At 39.1% G+C, this 26,789-nt stretch overlaps 1 protein-coding gene across 1 annotated transcript in view; it reads right to left on the bottom strand.

Moving 5' to 3' along the window:
* The window catches only part of ppm1lb (protein phosphatase, Mg2+/Mn2+ dependent, 1Lb), an 89,464-nt gene that overhangs the window by 11,204 nt on the left and 51,471 nt on the right, over positions 1 to 26,789 (bottom strand). The window contains exon 2 of the mRNA XM_057839539.1: positions 24,334 to 24,544. Coding sequence (XP_057695522.1) covers positions 24,334 to 24,544 — 211 coding nt within the window. The remainder of the gene's footprint in view (positions 1 to 24,333; positions 24,545 to 26,789) is intronic.

Here is a 26,789-nt window from a genome sequence, read left to right as displayed (position 1 = left end):
TATTTACAAGATACATGACATATTTTGCATGTTTATCACGAATTAAAACAGTTCTCATGAGTCTTAATCACATTAGTGTAATACATTTTGTGAAAATACCCCTACAATCGAGAATAACAACACATTTGTCACTCTCATTTATCAATGGAGCCAGTCTGGCTTATGCAAATGACCTTGAACCCCTCGACAGTGTGGTGTGCCAACACAAATATGACTTTGCGTTATCATGATGACAGGGGACGAAGCTATGTGAGTTGTTTAGTGCGGTGTTTTCCAACCTTTTTTGAATCAAGGCGCATTCAAACAATCTAATCACTAAATTATGATTTTAATTTACTGGCATTTAACCCTTCTATAATCTGCATATGTTTCAGTGCCATTGATAACACTACGCTAGAGCCGGGTGATTTACCGAAAATTACCGTTACCGAGATGGTTCACGATGACCGACGTACCGTATTGGCCCGAATATAAGACTGTGTTTTTTGCATTGAAATGACTGAAAAAGTGGGGGTAGTCTTATATTCGCAGTCTAGACATTATACCATTCACAACGCTAGATTGCGGCAGATATCATTGAAGTGATGTTGTGTCATGACAGATCTCAGCTACTCTCAAGTTTAACCACTTTGCATTATTTTATTGCAATGTTTTTCCTTATTCAGATTTGTTTCAAGACTACAGTTACAGTTAGACTTCACTTTGATGGTTAATGCAGTTATTGCAATTTTGTTGTTTTATCACAATAGATTGATTTATTTACATTTCAAAAACCAAAAGCCATTCATTTACGAATGTGATTGCACTTTAGTTTACATATTTAAATGTTCAGATATTAAGATTTGAACGAGGCAAAATAACATGCTTTTTCTCTCAAATATATTGGTATAATCATTTGTTCCGGATGTACTGTAATTATTTTCTGCATAAAAATTAATTTGGTGTTCAAAAAGTCTTTTTTCAAACTTGAGTCTTAAAAAAGAGGGGATCGTCTTATAATCAGGGCCGTCTTATATTCGGGCCAATACGGTAATTTTGACTATGTCGGTAAATTCACTTTTTTAATGAAACGAAAGTCTTTTGACTATGCTCAACTATGATCATTCCCCTTTAAGAAAGTTCGGCTCATGTGCTTACGTTTGAAGTCACGTGGCTATCAGGAAAAACCAACAGAAGCATGTTGCGTGAGCAACCGGTGTGCTAACGCTACAAGTGAAAATGGTGGAGTTGGTTAATAGTGAAACGACTACCGGTAGCCAGGCCGCAGGCATTTTGAATATAGCATTAGTCGACGGTCATAGTGTTGTGCTGGGGCCAAGAAAGAACTCGACGTCAGTTGCATTTTAGATTCGAGAAGGACAATGAACCATGAAGTACTTAATCAGTTTCATGGTCCATTTCATAGACAACATGTGAGAGATGCGCACCCTGGCTGCTGGATACAGCCTATTTCTCGGACGACCACACAATCGAAATGTTTGCTCAGGCCCGGAAACAAACGCTTTCTGCGTGGGACATGAGGTTGCCATAAACACGGACAACGACTCTAATGTTGTCGGAACGGCTGAACTCAATGAGTTGATGCGGGAGCAGTGCTTTTGGCACTACTGCACCTAGCAATCAGTATGTCGCGATATTTTGTATCTGTGTGTGTGTGACTTCTCTGATAAATTTTACAATGGATCAGCTCAGTATTCAGCATAAAGTATAATCATCCATCGTACACTCCATAATATATTGGCGTGACACATTCCCCATTCACTGCGTCACGCCTTCTCGAAGAGGGCCTTCCCACACTCCGCTTCATTTATTAGCAGTCAGTCACATGCAGCGATCTAACTTCGGTTTTAGGTTGAAAAAGTTCGAAAGCTGTACTGCATACAAACAGGAAGGATTGTCTCAGGAGTCATTTGTTTGAGGATTCAAGGTAATTATTATAATTTTCGTACCATGCATGCATTTTGAAACATTGTGAAAAAAATCAACTGGAGAAATTAGCAATATTCACATAAAATAACTGCTAACTGCCCGTTTTTTTGCTTTTAACCAAGAATCGAGACTGTTTTACACCCTTATCTATAAAGAATTCATGGATTTAAGCATTTATTCACAAGAATTTTCAAAGCAAAAAGCTCTTTGTTGTACTAATGGGTAGAGGTGGGAATCTTTGGGCACCTAACAATTCGATTACGATTCAGAGGCTCCGATTCGATTATAAATCGATTATTGATGCACCACAAGCCCCCCCCCCGCTTTTAATTTTTTGTACACTAGTTCCAAAATTGTTCAAAAATCCTTTATGGCTAAACAAACTAGTATTTCAGTAGCAAGTTAACCTTTAAAAACAGTAAATAATATATTCAAGTCCCCATTCTGTATCGGCAGCTTTAAACTACAATTAATTTAATGTTGCGAATCAACAGTTAAAGTTGTTAAAATTGCTCCTGTTATTCCATAATTTCCCTTCTGTCTACTTTCGACGTTAAAGTTTTAAAGCTGTTTCATCATTTAAAGATAGATTCAAGTCAAGATTTTGCCGATTTTTTTTTTTTTTTTGTTAGATAAAAAGTAATTAGGTTCGCTACAACAGAGCCTTCTAGAGAAGTCTACTGCTTTAAGATGGCGCCTGTTTACTAGCGCGGGAAAGTCTGTCATTTCGCATCTAGTTCTTGGTAAATGATCTAACACGGCTGTCGTCTGTCATTTCACATCTAGTTCTAGATATATGTGATATCTACCATAGCCGTATGTTGCCGTATGTTTGTAGCAACTAGCAACTGGGCGCTGTTTGTAGCAGCTGACAACCGCAGTCAGGTATTATTGTTTTTTTTTTTTTTAATCTAGCAGCATGAGTTGAACATGATATTTACTCTCGGTCCGTTCCTCATTGCATCCTGAAGACCGCGCTGTGTTTCATTTCCGCTTTACCTGGTATAATTCAATAATCGGAATTTGGATGTTTGTGAATCGTTCTCGAATCTCCCACGTCCGAATCACGAATGATCTAAGAATCGGAAATTTTGCACGCCTCAACTAATGGGGTCGCCACAGTGACTTAAAGACTAGCAGCACATTCCACATATTTACGTAAAAAATATATGCTAACTGCACGTTTTTTTTTTTTTAGCTTTTATCAAAGAATCGAGGCCGTTTTACGTCCATATCTATAAAGAATTCAGGGATTTAAGCATTTATTCACAAGGATTTTCAAAGGAAAGAGCTCTTTGTTTACATATGGCGGCCGCTAATTTGCTTACTGACAAATATCATAGTTCACAATATTTACGTAAAATAAATGCTAACTGCAGGGTTTTTTTTTTTTTGCTTTTAACCTAGAATTGAGTCCATATCTATAAAGAATTCAGGGATTTAAGCATTTATTCACAAGAATTTTAAACGGAAAAAGCTCTGTGTTTCCACTGGGTCAGCTTTGACAGAGATAGGCCCCCTGTGAATCGGCCCCGCGCCCCGTCAATACATCATGAAGTGTATGCATCCATTCATCCAATCAATCCATGAGTGAAGCCTATACTATGACTGTTTAATGGTGACAGCAAATTTTTTTTTTGTATGTGCTTGCTTTATTCTGTGTCATTATTGCCCTCATAAAATCTTAAATGTTTCATTGGCATAAGATAAAGAGCAGTACAGCTTAATGTGTGTGGGTGTGTGTGTGTGAGTGGGGTGCGTGCGTGTATTTCAAAAAATGCTCTAAAATGAAAAAAAAAAAAAAAACCAGCGTTAACATGCTATTTTTTCCTAATAGGAACTTGTGTTGCATGATCATGTCGCAGCAGCCATTAACAATAAGTTGTCTGATACTTGGTCCTCTGTTTTAAGTGCACTGTTGAAGCACCTCTTGCTGTAAGTCATTTGTGTTACAGTGACATTTTTGGCCATAGCAATATTTACAATGTTGTACATTGTTCAAGTCATACAATCACTTTTAAATGTTTATACCTGAATGCTTATTGCTTACAAGTTTTTTTTAATTTTTATTTAACGTTTACATTGAATGTACAATTGTTAAATATGTTAAATTTGAAAGCTGGTAAATAAATCAATGAGAAATGGTTCATATGTATTTCATGCATTTATTCAGATTTTCAAATTATATAACAGTCCACTTGGGCGAATTTATCGCCATTTATGATTACCGTGGTAAATCTGCTCAATTTACCATGATAAGTACTTAAGTCCATATCGCCCAGCCCTACTATACGCTCGATCCATTTTAAGTGGAAGGGTTGGCAACAATCATTAGATGACAGCCTCATGAGGGATTGGAGGTATACTGCCTTCAATGGCACCCAATGAGGTAAATAAGTGCCCTACAAAGAATTAACAGAACAATCCTGCATGGCAAAACAAAAGAAATCCAACATATATTCCTTTTGTAACACAAATTTTGGCAAACCATACAGTGGGACAAATAAGTATTTAGTCAACCACTAATTGTGCAAGTTCTCCCACGGCAAACCATACAGTGGGACAAATAAGTATTTAGTCAACCACTAATTGTGCAAGTTCTCCCACTTGAAAATATTATAGAGGCCTGTAATTGTCAACATGGGTAAACTTCAACCATTAGAGACAATGTGGAGAATAAAAAAACTGAAAATCACATTGTTTGATTTTTAAAGAATTTATTTGCAAATCATGGTGGAAAATAAGTATTTGGTCAATCCCAAAAGTTCATCTCAATACTTTGTTATGTACCCTTTGTTGGCAATAATGGAGGCCAAACGTTTTCTGTAATTCTTATCAAGCTTTTCACACACTCTTGCTGGTATTTTGGCCCATTCCTCTATGCCAGGGGTGGGCAAACCGGTCCTCGAGGGCCACAGTGGGTCCTGGTCTTTGTTCCAACTGATTCAGCACAGACAGTTTAACCAATGAGGTTTCAGTGGAAACAAGAAGCACCTGACTGCAATCAACTGATTGCACTTGTAAGAAACCAGATTGGTGAAAGGCTGTCCTCATGATGGGTATGAACAAAAACCCGCACCCACTGCGGCCCTTTGTGGAATAGTTTGCCCACCCCTGCTCTATGCAGATCTCCTCTAGAGCAGTGATGTTTTGGGGCTGTCGTTGGGCAACACGGATTTTCAACTCCCTCCACAGATTTTGTATGAAGATGAAATCTGGAGACTGGCTAGGCCACTCCAGGACCTTGAAATGCTTCTTACCAAGCCACTCCTTTGTTGCCCTGGCTGTGTGTTTGGGATCATTGTCATGCTGAAAGACCCAGCCACGTCTCATCTTCAATGCCCTTGCTGATGGAAGGAGATTGTCACTCAAAATCTCTCAATACATGGCCCCGTTACTTCTTTCCAGTCGTCCTGGTCCCTTTGCAGAAAAATAGCCCCAAAGTATGATATTTCCACCCCCATGCTTCACAGTGGGTATGGTGTTCTTCGGATGCTATTCAGTATTCTTTCTCCTCCAAACACGAGAACCTGTGTTTCTACCAAAAATTCTATTTTGGTTTCATCTGACACATTCTCCCAGTCCTCTTCTGGATCATCCAAATGCTCTATTGCGAACCACAGATGGGCCTGGACGTGTACTGGCTTCAGCAGGGGAACACGTCTTGCAGTGCAGGATTCGAGCCCCTGGCGGCACATTGTGTTACTGATAGTAGCCTTTGTTACTATGGTCCCAGCTCTCTGTTGGTCATTCACTAGGTCCCCCCGTGTGGTTCTGGGATTTTTGCTCACCGTTCTTGTTATCATTTTGACGCCACGGAGTCCTTGCATGAAATTGCATGAAACTCCAGATCAAGGGAGATTATCTGTGGTCTTGTATGTCTTCCATTTTCTAATAATTGCTCCCACAGTTGATTTCTTTACACCAAGCGAAGAGTGAAGAGTTACAGAAATTTTTTTGCCTCGTTATTGCCAACAAATGGTACACAACAAAGTATTGACATGAACTTTTGGTATTGACCAAATACTTATTTTCCACCATGATTTGCAAATAAATTCTTTACAAATCAAACAATGTGATTTTCAGTTTTTTTTTCCACATTCTAAATTCCACATTCTGCTGCAAAACTAGAAAATGGGAGAGGTGGGGGAAGTGTCACCTTTTTATTTCGCCGGTCAGCCCGACTGACTCATATGGACTTTAAACCCTTTTGTGTGCAATCCAGAATTGTGCAAAGAAATGCTCCTTGGCCATCTGCTCACAATTCATAATCTAAAGTGGAAGGAGTAAGAGATTAACTGAGCATCCAGAACTCGCCAGGACTATAATTGGAAATAGGAATAAGGGTAAATCAGATGCGAGGATAGATAGTAAAAGAGCAAAAACAGCCGAGTCAAACTCAGTATTCAGTCATAGTAAGCACTGAGCAGCAAGCAAATAATTGATTCGTTGATTGTTTGGGGGATTGGAAATGATTCACAATTAATCACGTCTTGAAGCAATTAAAGGTGTAATGGAAATTTACCTTTGCGGTCTAAAGAGCAACACGACATCCATATTGGTCGAAAACAAGCGGTGTTCTAGAAAAGACCTGCTGACCTTCAAACTTTTGGATAGGTTACACATGTCGGTGTGATGGTGACTGACATCTAATTTATGTCTGAGGTGCTTCAGGGCTCGACGGAGCGACATGAATCTTTTTTTCAAAGGAGATATAAACTATGAGATAGAGACGAGCAATTACTTCTCGGAAGCAAAAATACTGTTTTAGTCTTCCCTATTTGCAGCAATACATGAGAAGAAAAAGCCTTCAAGGTCGGAATTGAAAAATTCAGCAAGGAAGAGTGCAGCAACTACTCATGACACTTCATTGCTAACTCATTTTTTAAAGCGGTGAAAAAATAGGCTTCCTAATTGCATGCATCCCTAATCTGACACCCAGCTTCGCCTGCACTGTGTGACGCTGTCCGGCTCTAATTATCCTTATCTGGATCCCATAGTGAGAGAGATAACGGACAGAACCGGCTCACTAGCACACGCTAGCCCAATTAGGCAAGCCCATGCTGAGCAACCCCTTCCCCACTTCCCAATAGAATAGCACATGCTATGTGCATGCTAGTTATTGGTTTGGCATCAGTATTGAAACAGGATTAAGATCTCCACAACTAACACACTGCGTGTTTAGCTAAACACACTAGGCTTAGCGTGCGTGGCTGTATTTTTATCTGAAGCTTTGTTTGGAGCGGTTTGAGCTGCAATGCTAACTTTAAAAGCGAGACAGGCGCTTAGCCATTTTTACTCCGCCAGGAATAGGGATGTGAATCGAGAACCAGTTCTTAAGGACAACCGGTCCCGAGTGGTCCTATTCCATGGAATCTTTTGGCAATTTATCTAACGATTCTCCTGTCGGTTCCAACCAGCACGATTTACCTTTTAAAATTTACGCATGTTACACGCTTTCGAGTTGGCAAGCACGGCAACATGGTTACCATTGGCAAGACTTCTCATCAAGTGTAACCTGGAGTCGTTGCCGAGTGAATTTGCATTGACTTTTACAGGCCATGTCATTTTTCGTGAGACTACTTAACTCATTTGCTCCCAAAAATGTATAAATACGTTCTATTTTTAATTGTTTCAGTGTGTCAAAGACATATTTATGTCTTTTTTGATTTTTTTTTTTTTTTTTTTTTACAAGACATCTCTGGGTTCTGATTCAATTTAGCTCCAAAGCACAAAGCTGAAAATCCATTTTAAAGCAATAAAACTGGTCACTGGAGGGCAGTAGCGCATTTGGTAATACTCGCAACCTGATGCAACGGCAACGAACGGCCGGGCCGTACGGCCGGGGCGCCGGCGGAGATGACCGAATGCCATCAAGGATGCCAGGTGGCGGACGACCGAGCAGAACAACCTAGAGGACGCCTGGGATGCCAGGCGCTTGACGACAGAGCAGAACAACCGGGACCACCAGTGCAGCGGACGATGCCGTTGAATCCGTGCTGCTTGCCGAGCAGACCCCACAGAGACTCAAAAAAATCCATCTTGATGAGACAGGCGGCGATGAGGGAAAAGTTTACCCTGCTGTCGCAACCACAACAGCTTGTTGTGTCTCAGTTACGTGTAAATAAATTGTTACTTTGCTATCAAAAGCTCTATTTGTCTTGTTATTTATGTTATTTTGTAAAATGAAAACATTATTCAGATGTTTGTGATGTAACTAAAGCAAAAAATAGCTGTGTTAAAGTCGAATTCATGTTTGAAATGAATGGTTTCACAAAAAGCTCAATTTCTCTGTTTTTCATCAGAAATTGGAAAATTGCTCAAATTAAGCTATTTTCTAATGCTGATTTTTAAAGGAACTTACTTTTTTTTCCTGCTAATAGAAGAAAGTTTAAGATTTTATTTGGCGGGTTCTATGTTTATATGGCAATAGAACAGAATTTTCTGTGGACCTTGCAAAATCAGTCAAAATCCAGTAAAACGGCCGGGAGCGAAGGGGGTTGCACCGGTGAAAATGGCTGGGAGTGAATGAGTTAAATAAATGGCGATTTTCCCCAAAGTCTATTAATGGGTCTATCGTATTCCTCATCGAATACTCTATAAGAAAAATACAACATATATGCATCTAAAAAATCCTAAACGATTTTATTAGCAATTTTAATACTCCTGTTAGAAAGATTCCATGGGTATGAGTTCATTCCCATAGCAACCAGTTAGTTCCTGTTATTGGCCTACGTCATGCGCGCTGCGTATTCTGGGACCGAGAATAGGCGTAAGGTGCGCATTTTGAGCAGAGGATGGCCACCTGTTAAAGGATTAATCTATGCCTCCATTAACGAATGTGTTTCCTCTTCATGCCATAAAGTGTTCTTACGATAAGTTAGAGCTGTTATCAGCGCGACCGTTTCGTGTTTTTACTGTTACGTCGGCTGGTTGCTCTTGCTCGTTCTCACTGCGTCGAGGGGAGCGTTGTTTACATTATATTTGCGTTGCACATTTGTGTTAAGAGGGAATGTGTGAGTTGAGCATCTTAAAATGATGTTGTACATCCATGTGATTGTAAAGTGCTTAGTTTTCGCCACTTTTATGGCCAAGATGACCGCACGTGCACGCAGCGTTCTTCCTAGTTGTGCGCGCGCGCTCGCGCCGCCCCACCCTTGTGTCATTATAATATTACGAGTCATGTATGCGTGTTATTGACTGCTTTACAGTCAGTTTGCATTGTTTATTTCATCAGCACTAATATGATGTAATTTTCTTTCCATTCAGAACCACACATATTCCCACATATTCCAGTCTTCTTCCACACACACACAAATACATCAATATCTTTCCACGCATGCTCTCATCTGCTCATTGAGAGATTGTCATATGAAGTGCCATTGCCTGTATATAGTTGTGCCTGTTGCCAAGTTGGATTAAAAGTACCAAAGACCAACTCCACACTCCGCTCCTTGTGTTCTAACAGACACTCTGAGGCGACTGAACCATAAACATATTGAACGACCCAGAACCTCATACAGTCCATTACTCCAAATTACAATCGATGAGGGAATCGATAAAGAATTGAATCGTTAAGCAATATCGATAATGGAATCGGAATCGTAAAAATCTTCTCAATTCCCATCCCTAGCCAGGAGGTATGTCTTAAAAAATTTGCTTGCTTTGTTCTTGTTGTTCTTGGGGAGGACACTAATTATTGCTACCTTTGCTTTATTCATAGACGGATTAGAATGAAATTTGGTATTACTGTATATTCTAGACATATAAATGCATTCATCCTTGGAGGTGGATTTTAAATTTTTTTGTCTCAGGGCCAACTAATTACATTAATTATTTGCAGAATTAAAATTGCTACTCTTCCGTTATTCATGAATGGATTTAGCAGGTATATTCTAGGGGTTTATAGGCATGCATCCATCTTTAGAGCCTGTTTTATTTGTATTAGAGCTAATTAATCATTTGTGCACTTATTGTTGCCTGTACGTTAAAGTGCCTGTGACACAAGAAAGCTTGTTTATTTCATATTACATGTGGTATATTATACTCCTGAATGAAATGGACCACTTGGATGTGTGCAGAAGCTATCGATATATTTATTCAATTTTTTGAATACCGCACTACGAAAATGAGACTTCCAGCCACAGTCTCGGATGGACGAAGAAGGTGGATGTGACGTCAATGAGTGACATCATCGTCATAATACAGCCATAGACTTCACAAACAGGAAGGATTGTCTCAGAAGTGTTTTGTTTGAGGACAAATAATATTGAATTGAATTGAATTGAATTGAATTGAATTCAAGGTAATTATTATATTTTTCGTACCATGCATGCATTTTGAAACGGGAAAAATATCAATGGGAAAAATTAACCGCAACGGCATTGGCATCATAACTCGCAATATTTATGTAAAATAAATGCTAACTGCCCAGTTACTTGCTCTTTTAACAAAGAATCGAGACTGTTTTACGTTCATATCTATAAAGAATTCAGGGATTTAAGCATTTATTCACAAGAATTTTCAACATAAAAAGCTGTTTGTGGTGATAAGGCAGAGCCACAGTGATTGAAAAACTAGCAGCACATTCGACATATTTAGGTAAAATAAATGCTAACTGCCCAGTTCTTTGCTCTTTTAACAAAGAATTGAGACTTTTTTAGGTCCATATAGATAAAGAATTCAGGGATTTACGCATTTTTTCACAAGAAATTTCAACGTAAAAAGCTCTTTGTGGTGATAAGGCGGCGCCACAGTGGCTTAAAGACAAGTAGCACCTTTGACATATTTACGTAAAATAAATGATAACTGCCCGTTTTTTTGCTTTTAACCCAGAATCGAGAATGTTTTATGTCAATATCAATAAAGAATTCAGGGATTTAAGCATTTATTCACAAGAATTTTAAACGTAAAAAGCTCTTTGTCTGTGATTCCTCTTGGTCAGCTTTGACAGAGATAGGCGCCCTGTTAATCCGCTCCGTAAGTCTATGATACAGCCATACTGTTGTATGAGAGGGACTGCGGATTCATCTGATTAATTCGTTTATTTTTCACGTCACGCCAGCCCAATGTGCTGCAGGCTTTTGTTGCTACACCATGGAGAGTGGTGTGAGCCTTTTTGGATTTCCAAAAGATCCTGTTCACCGCAAAGAATGGGCAAAACAAGTCCGACAATCGAGGGACCATTGGACGGACGAGGAATTGAGTAGGCTACGTTTTTATATTATGTCAAATACTGGGATCGTGGCACACATTTTAATAAGGAGGTGGCTTGCATTTTGTGGGTGACCATGCTCCCTGTCCACCGAGAAGGCTGCTGTGGCCGCTTTCCTCGGCCGACGAAGGGTGGCTTGTCGCACACCATGGTCACCGGCCCCCGCTCTCGTCTCCGTTTCTTGATTGTGTCGAGACTTCCACCTTCTTCGCGTGCCTGCCTAGAGTGCGCTATATTCTGCTTGGGCTTGGGCAGCCACGTGCTACGACGTCGGCTGGTTTCTCCACCAAGAATGCTCCATTTTCGGCATTCATTCCCCTGCTGCGTCCCCGGCGATGAGCACCCCTGCCGGGGCCACAGCAAGGGAATGACGCGTCGTAACTTGCTCGCCGTCGGGGGCTTACCGATCGGTGGAGGCAATCACCCCCGCCGCTGTGTGTGACATGAGTCAGGGTAGTTTTTGTGCGATTTTTCATGTTCGAAAGGCGAGGAAGAGACTTGGAAGAGCCGCTCAGTTTGGGTTAGCATGTAGCGCAGCTCTCCCACTCCTCTTTTGTTTACGCTCTTTCCTCCGTCTCAGAGTCTTAAATCAGATTTCTTTCGCGGTACCAATGCTGACTTCAGAGAGGCAGCATGCATGACTGCCAGAAACTACAAAGAGAACAAGTAGAATAGTATAACAATAGTAATAATAATAAGTAATAGTACAATAGTTTAACAACCTACAAGGTAGCCTGTTTTTTTGTAATTTTTTAAAATTTGTTAAGGGTTTTAATGTTTTCGGATTTTATGTTTTATTTGCTGTTCGCGACGCGTTGTTTTTGTTTTCGTTTTTTCCCCCTAATGTCATGTTATTGTCCTTTCCTGCCTTTTATTTAAGGACTTTGAGGACCTTTTGGGTTTTCGTAAAGGGCTATAGCAATAAATTTGATTTGCTAGTCAAAGGAACCATTTACATGGTGATGCGCTGACACCAAGACTGATTGACAAGATTGTGTTGGCAAATGGCCTCGCCTTTACACGGTGACTGGACAGCGAAAACGGAAGGCGAAGACGCAGTTTTGATTCCGGCCTCCAAAGCAGAACAATTTGATTGCGGGGATTGCGCTGCAACCATTTGAATGGAATCTTCTCTCTCCGATGACGTCAGCACTCGCAGACATCACTTGGGGCATGCAGAGTCACTGCCAGTAGTTTTCCGGGGTGAAGAGGTTGTTGTCAAGGAAGTGAATCATTGGGGATCTCCTTGTAAAACTGCACTGCCCCCTACGGCATAGCATGAATACTACATTGTTTTTGCGCAGAACTGCGACATTGTTCCAATGGAGACGGAACCATGAAAATGCAAACATGAAATGTGTCGTATTCTCCGAGCGTTGCCATGAAAACGGCCCTGTGAAGTAAGAAACAAAACAAGTTCAAACAAACGTATTCGAGCCAATCTTTTGTGATAAATTTACTAATCAGACCTGAAACAACAAAAAAATTAAGAGTCGGGCTCAGAATATCGATGTATATAGATCCCTACAATACTCCGACCTTGTTTCATTCCAAGCCATCCACGAATAATGGTAGCAATTTTAGCTGGTAGTTAAATTTTAGCTATCAATTTTAAACCTCGTCCTTAACATACAAGAATAATGTAAGACTTTTTTAGCCTACCCATTGTAATTAATATATAATTATAGATATTGTGTGGAATGACTATTATATACTCAGCTAAACCAGCACACAATTGGATTTACAGTACAGTATTTATTTATTTATTTTATTAATTGTGAACTTCGAAAATGCTGGGGGTTAGGGTTTTTCGAATAATTATTGCTAATACATTTTTAAAACAACAAATTTTTGGCTGTTCTGTATCCACTCTGTATAAGTTGTTCACCTTGCAAGACAAAACCAAGTTGATGAGAAGATTTACAACACGCAACCTGTTGTGCTCAATATTATTGCTTTTATCTTTAACTTTAAATTGCAGAAATCACGCACCACTGGACAGCCTGCGTTGTGTGTCAAAACCTGTGTTAGGTGACAGAGTTCATGTTGTTGCGTCAAGGTCAGTAGTATACACATACCACACTGAATCAAGGTGACCGTTTCCGCAACGGACCTAAAGCTTATGGCCATTCCATTAAAGTCACATCAGTCTTATCTCCGCTTCGTGTGTTTGCTGATAAACAACTAGAGGACTGAGCCGGGGGATGAATCAGATATTCGGGGAATGGGAGTTCGACTGAGAACTTCCCTCTCTCACTTGCACCCCTGCTGGTTAATTCAAAGGTCCCTGATTGCGATAAAGAGCAAGGAGCTGTGAATTACACACAAGTGGAAAGAATAGCAACAATTACCTGATCAGCAATTGCCTCCTACCTTCCAAGGCACTGTAATTGTAATAAATTCGGCCCCACCAAGCAAATGCTTTCTCAAAGATAACTCTGAGCTGGTGTTTCTCGCTGTCTGGGCAAAATGGTTCTGGACTGAAGGCTTTTTACGCAAGTAAAAGGTCACAAGGCATCAAAACACAAAAAGACAGAGGGATCAGGAGATGGCTTTTCTTGCTAGAGCAGCATAGATCAGTAAGCGGATACTGGCTAGAGTACAGAAGAAGCAAATGACTTGCATAAAATAGGATAAAGAGGTCGCTGGCAGGCGAGTGCAACGAAAAGTATTGTTGCTGTCATATTGGAGCCTTTTGCCAGTAGCTGTCACCTATGGAGAGCTTAATGAGCTTCTTTAACAACCAACGTGTCATGAGCTTTCTTTATCCCTCGAGCACAGCTGGATTCAATGAGCTGTAGGATAAACTGCTGACATGGGAGTCACATGTTGAAAATCAAGTTATTGTTGACTCTACACATTGTTCAAACCTGTAATTCAATTTTAAATCTTCCAGTTTCGTCCTTGTTTAAGTGAATTATTTCAGCTTGTCTTGTTGAGAGTGAAAATTCATGTTTGTTCATTAAAAAAAAAAAAGAAAAAAATATTGTTGCTTTCTACTTGTCTTTTATTTTCCATATTTTAAATCACTACCCCTTTTAAATTGTGAACTCTTTGATTGACTCTTAAATTGTCTTTGTGACGTACACACACATCTGGTTTTGCGAGTATTGGTAGACGACCGGCTTTCACGTCCTATCAGCTCGGTTTTGTCATAGACTTCATAACCTATTGACTTGACACGGAACACAGGGCCGATCCGTAGGGGGCCTATTTTCAAAAACTTCAATTTCAAATATTTTCATGACCAAAGCTGCTACCGACCTAAAACCAAAACAGGCACAAAAAAACCCTCAAACAGTTTGCTAAAGACATGTCAATAAAGCACATGGATTACTGGAACCATGTTCTATGGTCTGATGTGACGGGCGGTGTAACAGTTTACATAGTTTTCAGTTGTCACCTTACCACTCCGAACGTAAAATTAGCATTTACATATGGCGGAAAACACTCAGGTGACTTGAAGTTCTGCTCCGAGACCCCCAATTTAGCCGACTTTCAAAACTGTCCGATATGCACGTGTGATACATCATTGGAAAGCTTAAAATCTCAATTTTCTGGGGGGAAAAAAAATTGTGAACAGGAGGGAATTTAAAAAAAAATGTAAACAGCAAAACCCTACCTGAAGGTGAGAGCACACGAGAGCAGAATTACAGACGCCATAACTTTAACGAGATATGATCGCGTACTTACCTTATTCCGATCCAAAAACTCCATGTAGCATGTATCACTGAGTGTCAAGACCAGTGTTGTTAATAACGGCGTTACAATATAACGGCGTTACTAACGGCGTTATTTTTTTCAGTAGTGAGTAATCTAATTAATTACTTTTCTCATCTTGGCAACGCCGTTACCGTTACTGAGGACGGAAAGCCATGCGTTACTATGCGTTACTATATTGGTCAAAAAGTCTGAGGGAGACGGACTCACCGAGACGACAGAGCAGAGCAGGAGTTGGGAGGAGGCAAGAAAGTTGTGACGCCGAGCAAACGCGATGCTAGGTAGCTCCAATAATACATGTTGTAGCCGATAGCTTACAAACTACGCCCGCATGTTATGGTAGATATGGTAGACATGGTAGATATCACATGTACTGTATATAGATATATATAGATATAACTAGATGCAAAATGACAGACATGGCACTAAATGCGTTAGTAGACAGCCGCCATCTTAAAGCAGTAGACATTTTAGGACGGCTCTGTTGTAGAGAACCTTCCTAGCGAACCTAAGCAACTTTTTATCAAAATACTTCTAAATCGGCAAAATCTTGACTTGAATCTATCTTTAAATGATGAAACAGTTTTAAAACTTTCATATGTCGAAAGTAGAGAGAAGGGAACTAATGCAATAATGGGAGCAATTTTAACAACTTTTACCAGTTGATTCAGGGTAAATGGTAAATTAGGGTAAAGAATTGGGCTCGGGCCAATTGTAACAAAAACCTTCACAAAAAAACTTCACATAGTGTGGCCAATGTTTTTTTTTTTTTTTTTTTTTTTTTTTGAGGAAAAAAAAAAAAGTAATTATCACCAATTACTTTGCCAAGTAACTAATTACTCTTACATTCAGGTAATTGAGTTACTAACGCAATTACTTTTTGGGGAGAAGTAATTTGTAACTATAATTAATTACTTTTTTTCAGTAAGATTAACAACACTGGTCAAGACACAGCTGTGAATGGCCACAACTGGATTTTGGGGGAATTTTATGGGTGAAGCATGGTAATATAACAAGGGTCGCGACGCAGAAATCGCAGACATCAAGGAGTGGTCGAGATTTTGTTTTTCACATATTTACCCTTTTAAACTTTTTTTTTTTTTTTTTTTTTTCTTTGTTTGGATCGATTATTTATCATCTAACATATTGTACAAAATGTGACAGTAACAAAAAATATACAATCAAGCGATAGTTCTGAGGTAGATATCCTTGACTTATTTACAGACACCATTTTTTTCATTGTGGGGTAATTTGTTTAAGAGTTTAAAATATGCGAGTGAATAATTTTATAACGTCGGGGGTTTTTTTGTTTTTTTTTAACGAAATTTACACATCAATTCATGATTCTAAGCTAAAATTCACAGACATTTTGAATAATAAATATAATTAATTACCTTCATTTTGGCTGGGTTGAAACAAAAGCGTTTGCGCGACGTCTGTAAATGGGGGTTTCCAGGGTAAAAGGGACAAATTAAAAATAGTTCGGGGGCTTAATGCGCCATGAATCTGTTATGGCAGCATATAGACATATTGTTCTGTCAAACACAACAGTTGTTGTGGCTTAAAATATAGCAGTTTCTTTTAAAGAGGAAAGCAAGAGCAGAAACTGCTTTTTAGTCTTGTCTGTGTTTTCCGCCATATATGTTATAATGCAATGACATAATCAAACAAGTACTTAGATCCATGATTTTATCTATTTTCCCATTAATGTCGCAATCACCGCTGTCAGTTCCATTGAAAACCATTACCGTGCTGCTTGTGCTTGGAACTACTCATGCCCTACATGAACCACGTGACCACCGGCGGCAAGATCAGAGAGTGTCGCAACTCTCCACAGCTCGGATATTATCTATTGCGATATTTTTGTTTTAGTTTGTAAGAGAGATTCCCACATAACTGTTTCAAGAAATGCTGTTCCTGCTGTAGAGGGAGCGCCAGTGGAAGAAAAAAATAAATAAAAATGTGTGATGAAAAATGGGTAAGCACATGACTAGAAACTCTTTCAATACTTTTCAATAGTGTCAAATATTGCATAAAGTAAAACAAATGTTCATTGCAATGGTTGTACATTGCATTGAAGTTTAAATATATCTTTATTTGTAACTCTCACATAAATACAATTAAGGGAACCTTTTGTTTTTGGATACAGAGCTTGCCGTAGATTTCATTCGATGACTGTTTTAAACAAGGCTTCTTCCAGAGGCAGAATTATTAATTTAAAAGGCAGACAAAACACTCCACTGCATCGATGAATCCAAGAAAAGGATTTTTCAAGCACAACGGCACAAGGACCAATAAAAGCTGTGGAATCGATACTGAAAAATACTGCAAAGCACAGGGGCTATGTGAGCTTTATACTGCACGATGCGGCACTATGTTCTGGTGGATGACAGAGACATTCAAGAGAACAAAAACAACCCTTCATCATAACAATAATTTTTTTATTGTCTATGCAAGAAAGGCCGCAAGTCATATCATATTATTATAGCATATCATATTATAACATTATCATATTATTGACACTTGCATCTTATCTTGTCATGGAGATTGCTTCTAACCTGTAACCTAAGACAAATGGTCACTGCCAACTGTAGTAAATGTGTGATTTGGTTTTGTTATCCATAGAAAATAATTATGGCTCTAGCCTTAGAATAAAAGCTCTAATCAAAAAGCTCAAAACTCCATCAAGGAAGAATAATATTGCATAGATTTAGTTTGACCTTTGCAGCTTGAGTTTATATCAGTGGTTCTTAACCTTGCTAAAGGTATAGTTTCACATGCGTATTGACTAAACCCTTGGAAATTTAATAATGAACCAATTTTTTTCCCATTTAAAAACCGATACACAGTACTGTATGTATATTTTTTTAATTATTAAATTTATTTGGATCATGGAAGCTTCCACTTGGGGAAAATATATACATACAGTATATCCTGTATATACATAATATCAGGGGTCGCGTTAACCGAATATTTTCCGTCGTTGACCGATTTTTTAAAACGGTGACGGAAAAAACTGAAGTCCATCCGTCATTTTGACTGGTTGCAATTCACACCCCAGACCACAGGGTGGCGAGTGAGCATATTAATTAGCTATTGTCTCTCTTGATGCATGACCTCGTTGGCCTTACTCTGAAAAACGTCAAGGCAACTGAGTGTCCGAAGTTTCTTCAAAAAGCCCCAAAACGACGATGGTGTTGATAAAAAAGGTGAAAAAACAGGGACTGCACAAGCGGGCACGCAATTCAAGTCCATGCGCACCAGGAGGAAAGTGTGAGACTACGTTCAGGCCACAGCAGGTGAACTGTTAATTTCATTGTTCCATATGCTACATATGGTAGGCTACCTAACTACTGGGGCCACAGTCAGCTGTTTTTGTCACTGCGGAGAAAAAGTTACATATTCATCTGCTTGATGTGTGATGGCACGGTGTGGATTCTCTGTTAAGCTTGTTCGGACAGAATATTAATTTAAAATGAATGAAAACTAAATACTATTGAATATGTTGAAGCGGTATGCAATGTTAAAGTGATCCTCTAGTTTTAAGACAAGTAATTCTTAAAAGATACATCTTAGTATGAGTTATAATAATTTGACATTAAATCCCTCTTAATGTTTTCGTTTTAATAAAATTTGTAAAATTATTTTAACTGATTGCTCGCCATGGTTGTTGACGTCGCAGTGCGGTGACGTCACAAGTCCCGCTGCCCGACTTCAGCGTGTCATTCATTAGCAACATGTCGTCGGTTCGTCCCTTCCAATTTGAACCAGAGCGGAAAAGTGAAGAGCAGGACAGCAATGTCGGTCGTTCACAAGACGAGCAGCAAAGGCGAAATGCAGAGCAAGAAATACCTGATGAGGCAAGAGTTGGGCTAAACTTCTGGTGTACTTGCGGCAAGTGCATCTCATACCTGTTAAGTTGTAGAAATTGCAAATAGGGAGATTTCTGTTTGCCAACCCTGATGACGCGCGCGCACGCGCGCGACAATCGCTAAGACAAAATGCAACCTTTTTTTTTCAAGTTCATTTTGGTCACAACACTTGTGTAAAAATTAACTACACTGTCAAAGAACCTCTTTTTGGTGGCATCAGAGATAGTCTTCAACTTGCTCCATGTATTGTCTGGCATCATGTGATACTGCTATGTTGCCTGTGTCATGCCAGTTCTCCTTGTTCCTGTAATCAACCTCTAGGATATCCTCAGCTTTCCTGATCACATCCATTTGCACAAATTTGGACATCAGCTTCCTCAGCAGCCTCTTCATCTCATCAACCATCACTCCAATTAGGGTTTCATGAGACTAAATCAGCAAGATTAAAAACATTAATTACATCATTTAGAAAATTAATCATATTTGTTTTTAAAAGTATCTTTGTCATGGCAGTTTTTTAATTGAATTGTAACCTAGAATTGAAACTTTATATTTTTTGTTTCAGCACAGTAATAATGATATAATGTAATAAAGTGTATAGTATACACTTTAGCTTTAGCATAATAGCGAATCTAAATGATGAAACTTCAAGTAAGTAACAATACGCTTTCTCACTTAAATTCATATATTGTGGGGGTAGGACCGCAGTGGTTTAATATTCCATGATGTTTGATCCACGAAAACACAGAGTAAAGCAGCGACTTCTTCCTCGTCATCGTTCTCCCATCATTAGCTCTAATGCTATTAGCATTAGGCTAGTTAGCTATCGCTGGCAGGTAAGACTTACGGCAATTACGTTGACGAACGTCGTTTTTCCCGAATACTGGAGGCCGACCAGGGTCAGCTCCATCTCTTCCTTCCAAAATAAAGACTTGAACCAGTCTAAAAGCCGGTTTATTAGTGCCAGCATCTTGGGAAGTCGGTGGTGCTTCGCCTCTTCCCTCCCTGTCAGATGTATGGGTTGGGCTTTTCCAGCTCTGAAGGGGAGGGAGGGCAGGGAAGTCGGAGACGGCCAGGCTATTCGTTGTTGGTCACTTTCCGAATCGGGCCGAATGGTATCGTTACAAAACGGTGACAAACAAAAACGTTAAAAAAAAAAAAAAAATTGACATTTTTGGAAAATCGGGAGATTTGGCTTTCTAATCGTGAGGCGTGAGCATTGGGGTCAAAATCGGGAGTCTCCCGACCAAATCGTGAAACTTAACAGGTCTGGCATCTCGATGACAACGGAGCGAGAGAGCGTATGTTGTCGAGAACTCAGGTTTTTGTCAGCAGATCTTCAAGGTGAGTTATTGCGTCATCAAACTCATTCCAATATAATTGTGTAGATTGTTAGCATCCAGAGCTGTTGTATGCTTTACATACAGTACAGGCCAAAACACCTTGGCATTCGTGCCTTTTTATTTTCTTGACCATTGACATTATAAACTCTCACTGAAGGCAATAAAACTATGAATGTGTGGCGAGCTAGGGAAGGAGACTGAGTATCAAACCACGGAGCCAATCCGCGTTGTTTTATTGACATTTAGGCTGCAAGAAATAGCAATGTCTGTCTGGCATGCGACCCGTGGAAGGTAACGTTATTTCCAGCTGTTCCCTTCACAAAGTACCCCCCCCCCCCCCCCCCCCCAACCACACAACGTGCCAACATAATTTCTGCCGGTGAATTCTGTTATAACTTGCTACAAATGCACACGTGTGTATTGTGTACTTAGAAAAAAGGTGAAATAACTAAAAACGTGTAATATTCTAGTATCTTCAAAGTAGCCACCCTTTTCTCTGATTACTGTTTGGCACTCTTGCCATTCTCGCGATGAGCTTTCAGAGGGAGTCCCCTAAAATGGATTTTGACTTCACATGTATGCCATTCCGGCGATGAGAATTTATTGCTTTATCAATGGGGTTGGGACATTTGTGTTGCATTGAATGAAATGCATTGGACGTGCTTTGATCAGTTTGAGTGGCAGCATCACTCATATTAGCTGAATACTGAACACACACACTTACTGCCTGATGAACTGACAGTAGAGGTGAATTATTAGCTTCCTCTGTGACTAGCGGTACGCCCGAAGGTTCGCCTCCCGCTGTAGCGACAGGAGCGGCTTGGGTGCTTAAGAGGGCGGCCAGAGTGTCTCGTCCGTCTCGCTTCATTGCGCGCATTTCACTCAATATCCGAGCAGGCTGAGGCTTCTTGTGCGGGAAAATAGTTGGAACAGCATTTAGTTTTAGTCTGCGCTTATATCTAGCCGCTCCGGTGAGATCTTTCATTAGTTGTCATCTACTAAAATCCTTAAACGCGGTAGGAGAAAAATGGCGACAACAAAGCCTTGGTTGTTTGGGAAGATTTGCTTGTCTACAGGCATTTTCCCAAACCTTTCTCCTCTTCTTGTCAACAGGAAATTTGTGGAGACTCGCATCACTCTCCTTGTTTTCATTTGACTCGAAATTGCATCCATAAGCAGCACATCGTGGCATTTTACTTCGCGAGTTAAGCCAGTAATACACAGTTGTTGTACACACGCTACACGATTGGAAAAATATCATCTACGTCATCACTCCGCGCCCGCAGAACATGGCGCCAACTATCGGTCAAAATATGCACTAAATATTATAAAATATTTCCATTGATTTAACATTTTATGTGTTTCTAACGACATATTTCAATACAAGAGAACAATTGTGGTTTATTAGAGCCTACATGTCTTTAAAATCGAGGATCACTTTAAGAGTCTTGTTAGCTGTAGGCGCACTATCCTAGACCCCTCACTATCCACTCACGGGGGCCTGCGCTTGTCAGTGACGTTCCTTATTCTCGCTATATGATTATACAACTTTAACATTTGTTAATAATACGCTCTGTGTGTAGTATCATCCATCGCTTTTCCTTTTTAAATGGCCACTTATAAGCGAACGCAAGAAGTAACAACGGGAACATTTTTAAACAGGCATTTCACGGGACAGCATTTCGACTCTTCGGCCAATCATATAGCAAGAGCGAGTGGATAGTGAGGGGACCGCACGCGGCTCTTAAGTGTCTCTGTCACGTGACTGTCGTAGCCGGTAACATGCTCGGCCAAATGGACACACAAGTACGGAAGGTGAATTATGCCAAACAAAGGGTCACCACAATGTCATTATCATCATTTTAAAAATTTAAGTGACGGGTAAAAATAGATTATGACCGGATTTTTATGACCCTGTCAGTCAAAATGACAGACAACAAAAAAGTCTAGCGCAACCTCTGCATAATATAATAAAAATATACAGTACTGTGCAAAAGTTTTAGGCAGGTGTCCTGCCTAAAACTTTTGCACCCTTTTGCACAGTACTGTAGCTAAGCTAGCAATCTAATATTAAGTGTATTCCCATTCACTTGTTGAAATTTACTAAAAATAATTTTGCTGTTTGCATGTTGGAAGATGAAATCAAACTCATTTCATTTCATGCTCTTTCTTTTTTTGTTTTCATGTCTACATTCTCATTTTATTGTCGCACGGTTGCATCACATATGGTGATTTGATGGTGTAAAATGACGCAGTTTTTTTTTTATTATCTGCACAGGCAATGCTTCCTGTAGGTCTGTTATAAATCCTCATACCAAGTGCGAGTTAACCTTCCACTGAGCAAACCACTTTCTCCTCTCATTAGACAGAGAGCTTCCAGTTGGAAGAAATTGAAGAAAGCCTGTAAATTAGAGGCAAACCAGTCCAAAGCAAGCTAAAAGAACACTTTGCCTTTAATCAATGTATGATAGTACACTCACTCTTTTTGGATGGGCTGTTGAATTGTCAGGCTTTTGAGACCAACTGAAGAATATTCATACACTTTATAGACCACCTAAAGAATCTTCAAAGAATTTGGATCACCTGCAAATGTCTTGTAGATCTTTGAGGTTAATACAGATTTTTGGAACAAGATTTTGTTAAAACAATTGGAAAATGTGGACATTTTTTTAGATCAGGTGAAGAGAATTTAAATACTTTTTGAAACATTTGAAGACTAGTGTCTTAAGACAAGTTGAAATCTTTAGATAATCTTTATATTTCGCTTGTCCTCATCTTCCCTTTCTACCAGTGATACCACAAGGTTGTAATTCTTCTTGCTGTCCATCCGTTTCCTCACCCAATAAACGCCTCCTCAACTTCCTCTCACTGACTGCTAACGTCAGTCTCCTTGCTGCACTGCTTTTAACCAACTTCAACATCCACATGTCCCTTCCTCTGACCCTTCTCTTACCTCTCTGCATCCATCACATGCCCCCACTCCTGCCTTACTTTCCTCTAGAGATAATTACTACAAGCCTTGTGAAGATTGGCTTGTATTTAAACAGCTGCATAAGGAAGGCCCAGGGGCTGCTGACGGTCACTGTTCAACAATAGATGACTGAAAGAGGAAGCGTGTGAACTATAGAGGAGGCTTGAAGACATCACCAGTTGTATGGGCAATGTTTAGTAGCCACTGTACACTAGGACACACCTTTGAATTAACAAAACTTGTAGTACACTAGTGGGACAAAATAAATGTTACTGCATATCCCATTGCTATCTCAAGTGGTACTGCTGGGACAGGTCTTAATTAGGGCTGTCAAAATTGTCGCGTTAACGGGCGGTAATTAATTTTTAAAAATAATCACGTTAAAATATTTGACGCAATGAACGCACATGCCCCGCTCAAACAGATTGAAATGACAGCACAGTGTCATGTCCACTTGTTACTTGTGTTTTTTGTCTCCCTCTGCTGGCGCTTTGGTGCAACTGATTTTATGGGTTTAAGCACCATGAGCTTTTAGTAATTATTGACATCAACAATGGCGAGCTACTAGTTTATTTTTTGATTGAAAATTTTACAAATTTTATTAAAGCAAAAACATTAAGAGGGGTTTTAATATAAAATTTCTATAACTTGTACTAACATTTATCTTTTAAGAACTATAAGTCTTTCTATCCATGGATCGCTTTAACAGAATGTTAATGCCATCTTGTTGATTCATTGTTATAATAAACAAATACAGTACTTATGTACAGTATGTTGAATGTATATATCCGCCTTGTGTCTTATCTTTCCATTCCAACAATAATTTACAGAAAAATATGGCATATTTTATAGATGGTTTGAATGGCGATTAATTACGATTAATTAATTTTTAAGCTATGATTAACTCGATTAAGAATTTTAATCGTTTGACAGCCCTAGTCTTAATGAAAACCAAAACAAGAGTTGTATTGTAATTCAAGCCTTAATCCGTTTAGCTTTTAACAATAGGCTTGAAGACATGCTGATATTGACTGCAAGGAATTTAGGGAATTCATCAGCACACTGGATATACTGTAAAAAGTATGTTAAAATGCATGATTTTTTTGATTACTAAAAATAACATTTACAGTCATTAACTTGGCCAGAAATCCACACAACTCAAATGAAAGGAAAACAAACTTTTCAAGTGTATGTGAAATTTTAGTCGATGAATGTAGGTTGGGTGAGCACCTTAAATTACTATAGAGTTTGAAAAGTAGTAGTGGATTAAACATAGAAATATACCTGCTTCATTGTACGTGGCGGACAGCTTTTCCAACATTTCCCGATCTATCGTCAGGATCTGCTGCGCCAGGATAGATGGGTAAGACAAGCCGTCCTTTTTCTCATCTTTCTCTTTATCCTTTTCCCTATCCCGCTCCCGGTCACGTTCATAGTTCAGCAACTGTTGGCGGAGTGCCTCCGGCAGGTGTGCCTTTGCGTAGTCAGCAGCAGCCTGATAACAAGAGAAAGAAAATGAGGTCCATGGAAATATTTTAAAAGACTCTTAGAAGACTATATTTAGGCTCTTGCAGTGTATCAAAATACAACGTACATTAAAGGGAACTTTGGCCTTAAAGACTTGTAGGCTGTAATAAGCCACAACTGTTCTCTTTTACTAAAATATGTTATTAGAAACACATAAAATATTGCCATTGATTTAAAAAGCTATAATTATTTGTACTTGTTTTGACCTACGGAGGGCGCCATGTTTTAAGCGCGCAATGGACGCTCGGGGTGATGACGTAGATTGTCACAGTTTTCGTCAATTGTCACTCGACGAATACTACCGGGTTACTGTTATTCCTTATACGCGGCGAGACGTCCAACACATGCGTCATCGCTTAAAATTACTTAACGTATTTTTTGGACTATAAATCGCAGTTTTTTTCTATAGTTTGGCAGAGGGTGCATCTTATACTCTGGAGCGACTTATGTGTGATTATTTACGGTCGGGTCGAGCCAGACTTCTCTCTTGCAAACTTTTTAAAAAAGTAAATATGTATTCATATATTTATACCAAAACGATGTATGGATGTTAAATAAAAAATAATTTGGATAAAATAGAGAAGGCGCTGTGCATGCCGGCGCACATGAACGCCGTGGCCCTGTTCTCTTTTCAATCTTCCCCTCCCGCCCTGGCGCCCTCCGCGACTCCACATCCTGGTACAGTGTTTCCCGTAGGATTTTTTGAAGCTGCGGTGGTGGGCTCCTCGGAGTCGGACCGCCTCACCATGTCGTGCCACGGCAAAATTGCATCATATCATGAGAATTTTTTTTTTTTTTCACATTTTGTTTTTCAAGAAGAACCATAACAAAGATCTATTTGAAATATTTAATCAGCCAGACTAACGTCATCGCTCTCAGCTACGGTACATATACATAAAATGCGCAGCTGATTACAGCTACATTACCCTCCGTAATAATACAACTTTGTTTTTCTTGTAGCAATAGTACTACTTACATCTCGTAGTCCTTCTTTTTTCTTTTATTTGGCCCTAATATGTACTACATTAACACAACAATTCTAGTCCTTCTCTTAATGGACCAATGGCGTAGGTTTGCATAGGGACGTTAGGGCCATAAACACTCGGAACTTTTTAGGATGCTCAAATTGTCCCCACCAACTTTTAAGCAACCTTATTTGCATTATATAATGAGTTCAGTTATAAAGGTCATTTAAATTGTCTTCACATATTTTGTAAGGATAGAATTGACCCTACCATTATTAAGTGAATTACTTTAATTATGTTCAGACTTACAGTGACACAAATTTTTCCCCCTCAAATGCACGTTTGATTGGCTGATGACTAGTTAAATTCCCTTGTTTTCAGTGTAAATATCATTGAAATAAGTGAAATTATCTGACCGTGCTCCAAGTAAATTTTACTCCGATTTCTTGAAATAAGAAAAATAGCTATCTGAAAATAATCTTAACAGTCTTATTTTAAGCAAAAAGTGAGTATATTTAATCTTTAAAAAAAAAAAAAAAGAACCTTTTTTTCGTCAGAAATGTCCTTAATTCAAAAAGTAATATTGTTCAAAACATTATTTGAAATCATTTGCCCCCTTCATTTTGGTGAAAAATGACCAACCTTTAGAAGTATGGGTTTAATAAAAACAAATGGTAAAATTTACCTAAAGTAAATTGAATAATCTGACCCATTAATCTGTTAGTCTTTAACACTCAAAACAAGATGGAATTTTTTTTCTTCTAATAGAATTAAGAAAAACCAGCAGATTAAAACGTTATAAATTTGCAGTGTGAAAGTTAGTACAAGTCAATACAGATTTATTTTTGCATTGTACTATTTGTGTTTTTATTGAGTCTTTTAATACCTTTTCTTGTCTCAAAATACTTTTTGCATGTGTTTCCCTCTCAGACTTTTAAGCATTTTGTTTTCGTGTGGTAACTTTAAAGCAGATTGTTGATCTGTTGACCACATTAGTCACGTAGCATATTTAAACCACCCTTATTTGATATTACTATGTTTAAGTATTTTCTTGAGGAATTTCTTTTGGAATGTTCTGACCGTATGCATCCAAACAAAACAAGTTGAAAGCGCACGGTAGTACTTTGGGTGTCAAATTCACTTCTTGTAGGACGTTTCACCGTTTTTTCCCCCTACTCTGTTCTCCTTTCATCCCGTCTTTCCTGTTCAATTTTGCTTTTGCTGCTCGTCTTGTAAACTATCGACAGT

The sequence above is a fragment of the Corythoichthys intestinalis genome, chromosome 6 (genome assembly GCF_030265065.1).
Source record: "Corythoichthys intestinalis isolate RoL2023-P3 chromosome 6, ASM3026506v1, whole genome shotgun sequence".
In the NCBI taxonomy this organism is placed as follows: Eukaryota; Metazoa; Chordata; class Actinopteri; order Syngnathiformes; family Syngnathidae; genus Corythoichthys; species Corythoichthys intestinalis.
This window is presented reverse-complemented; position numbering and strand designations above follow the sequence as displayed.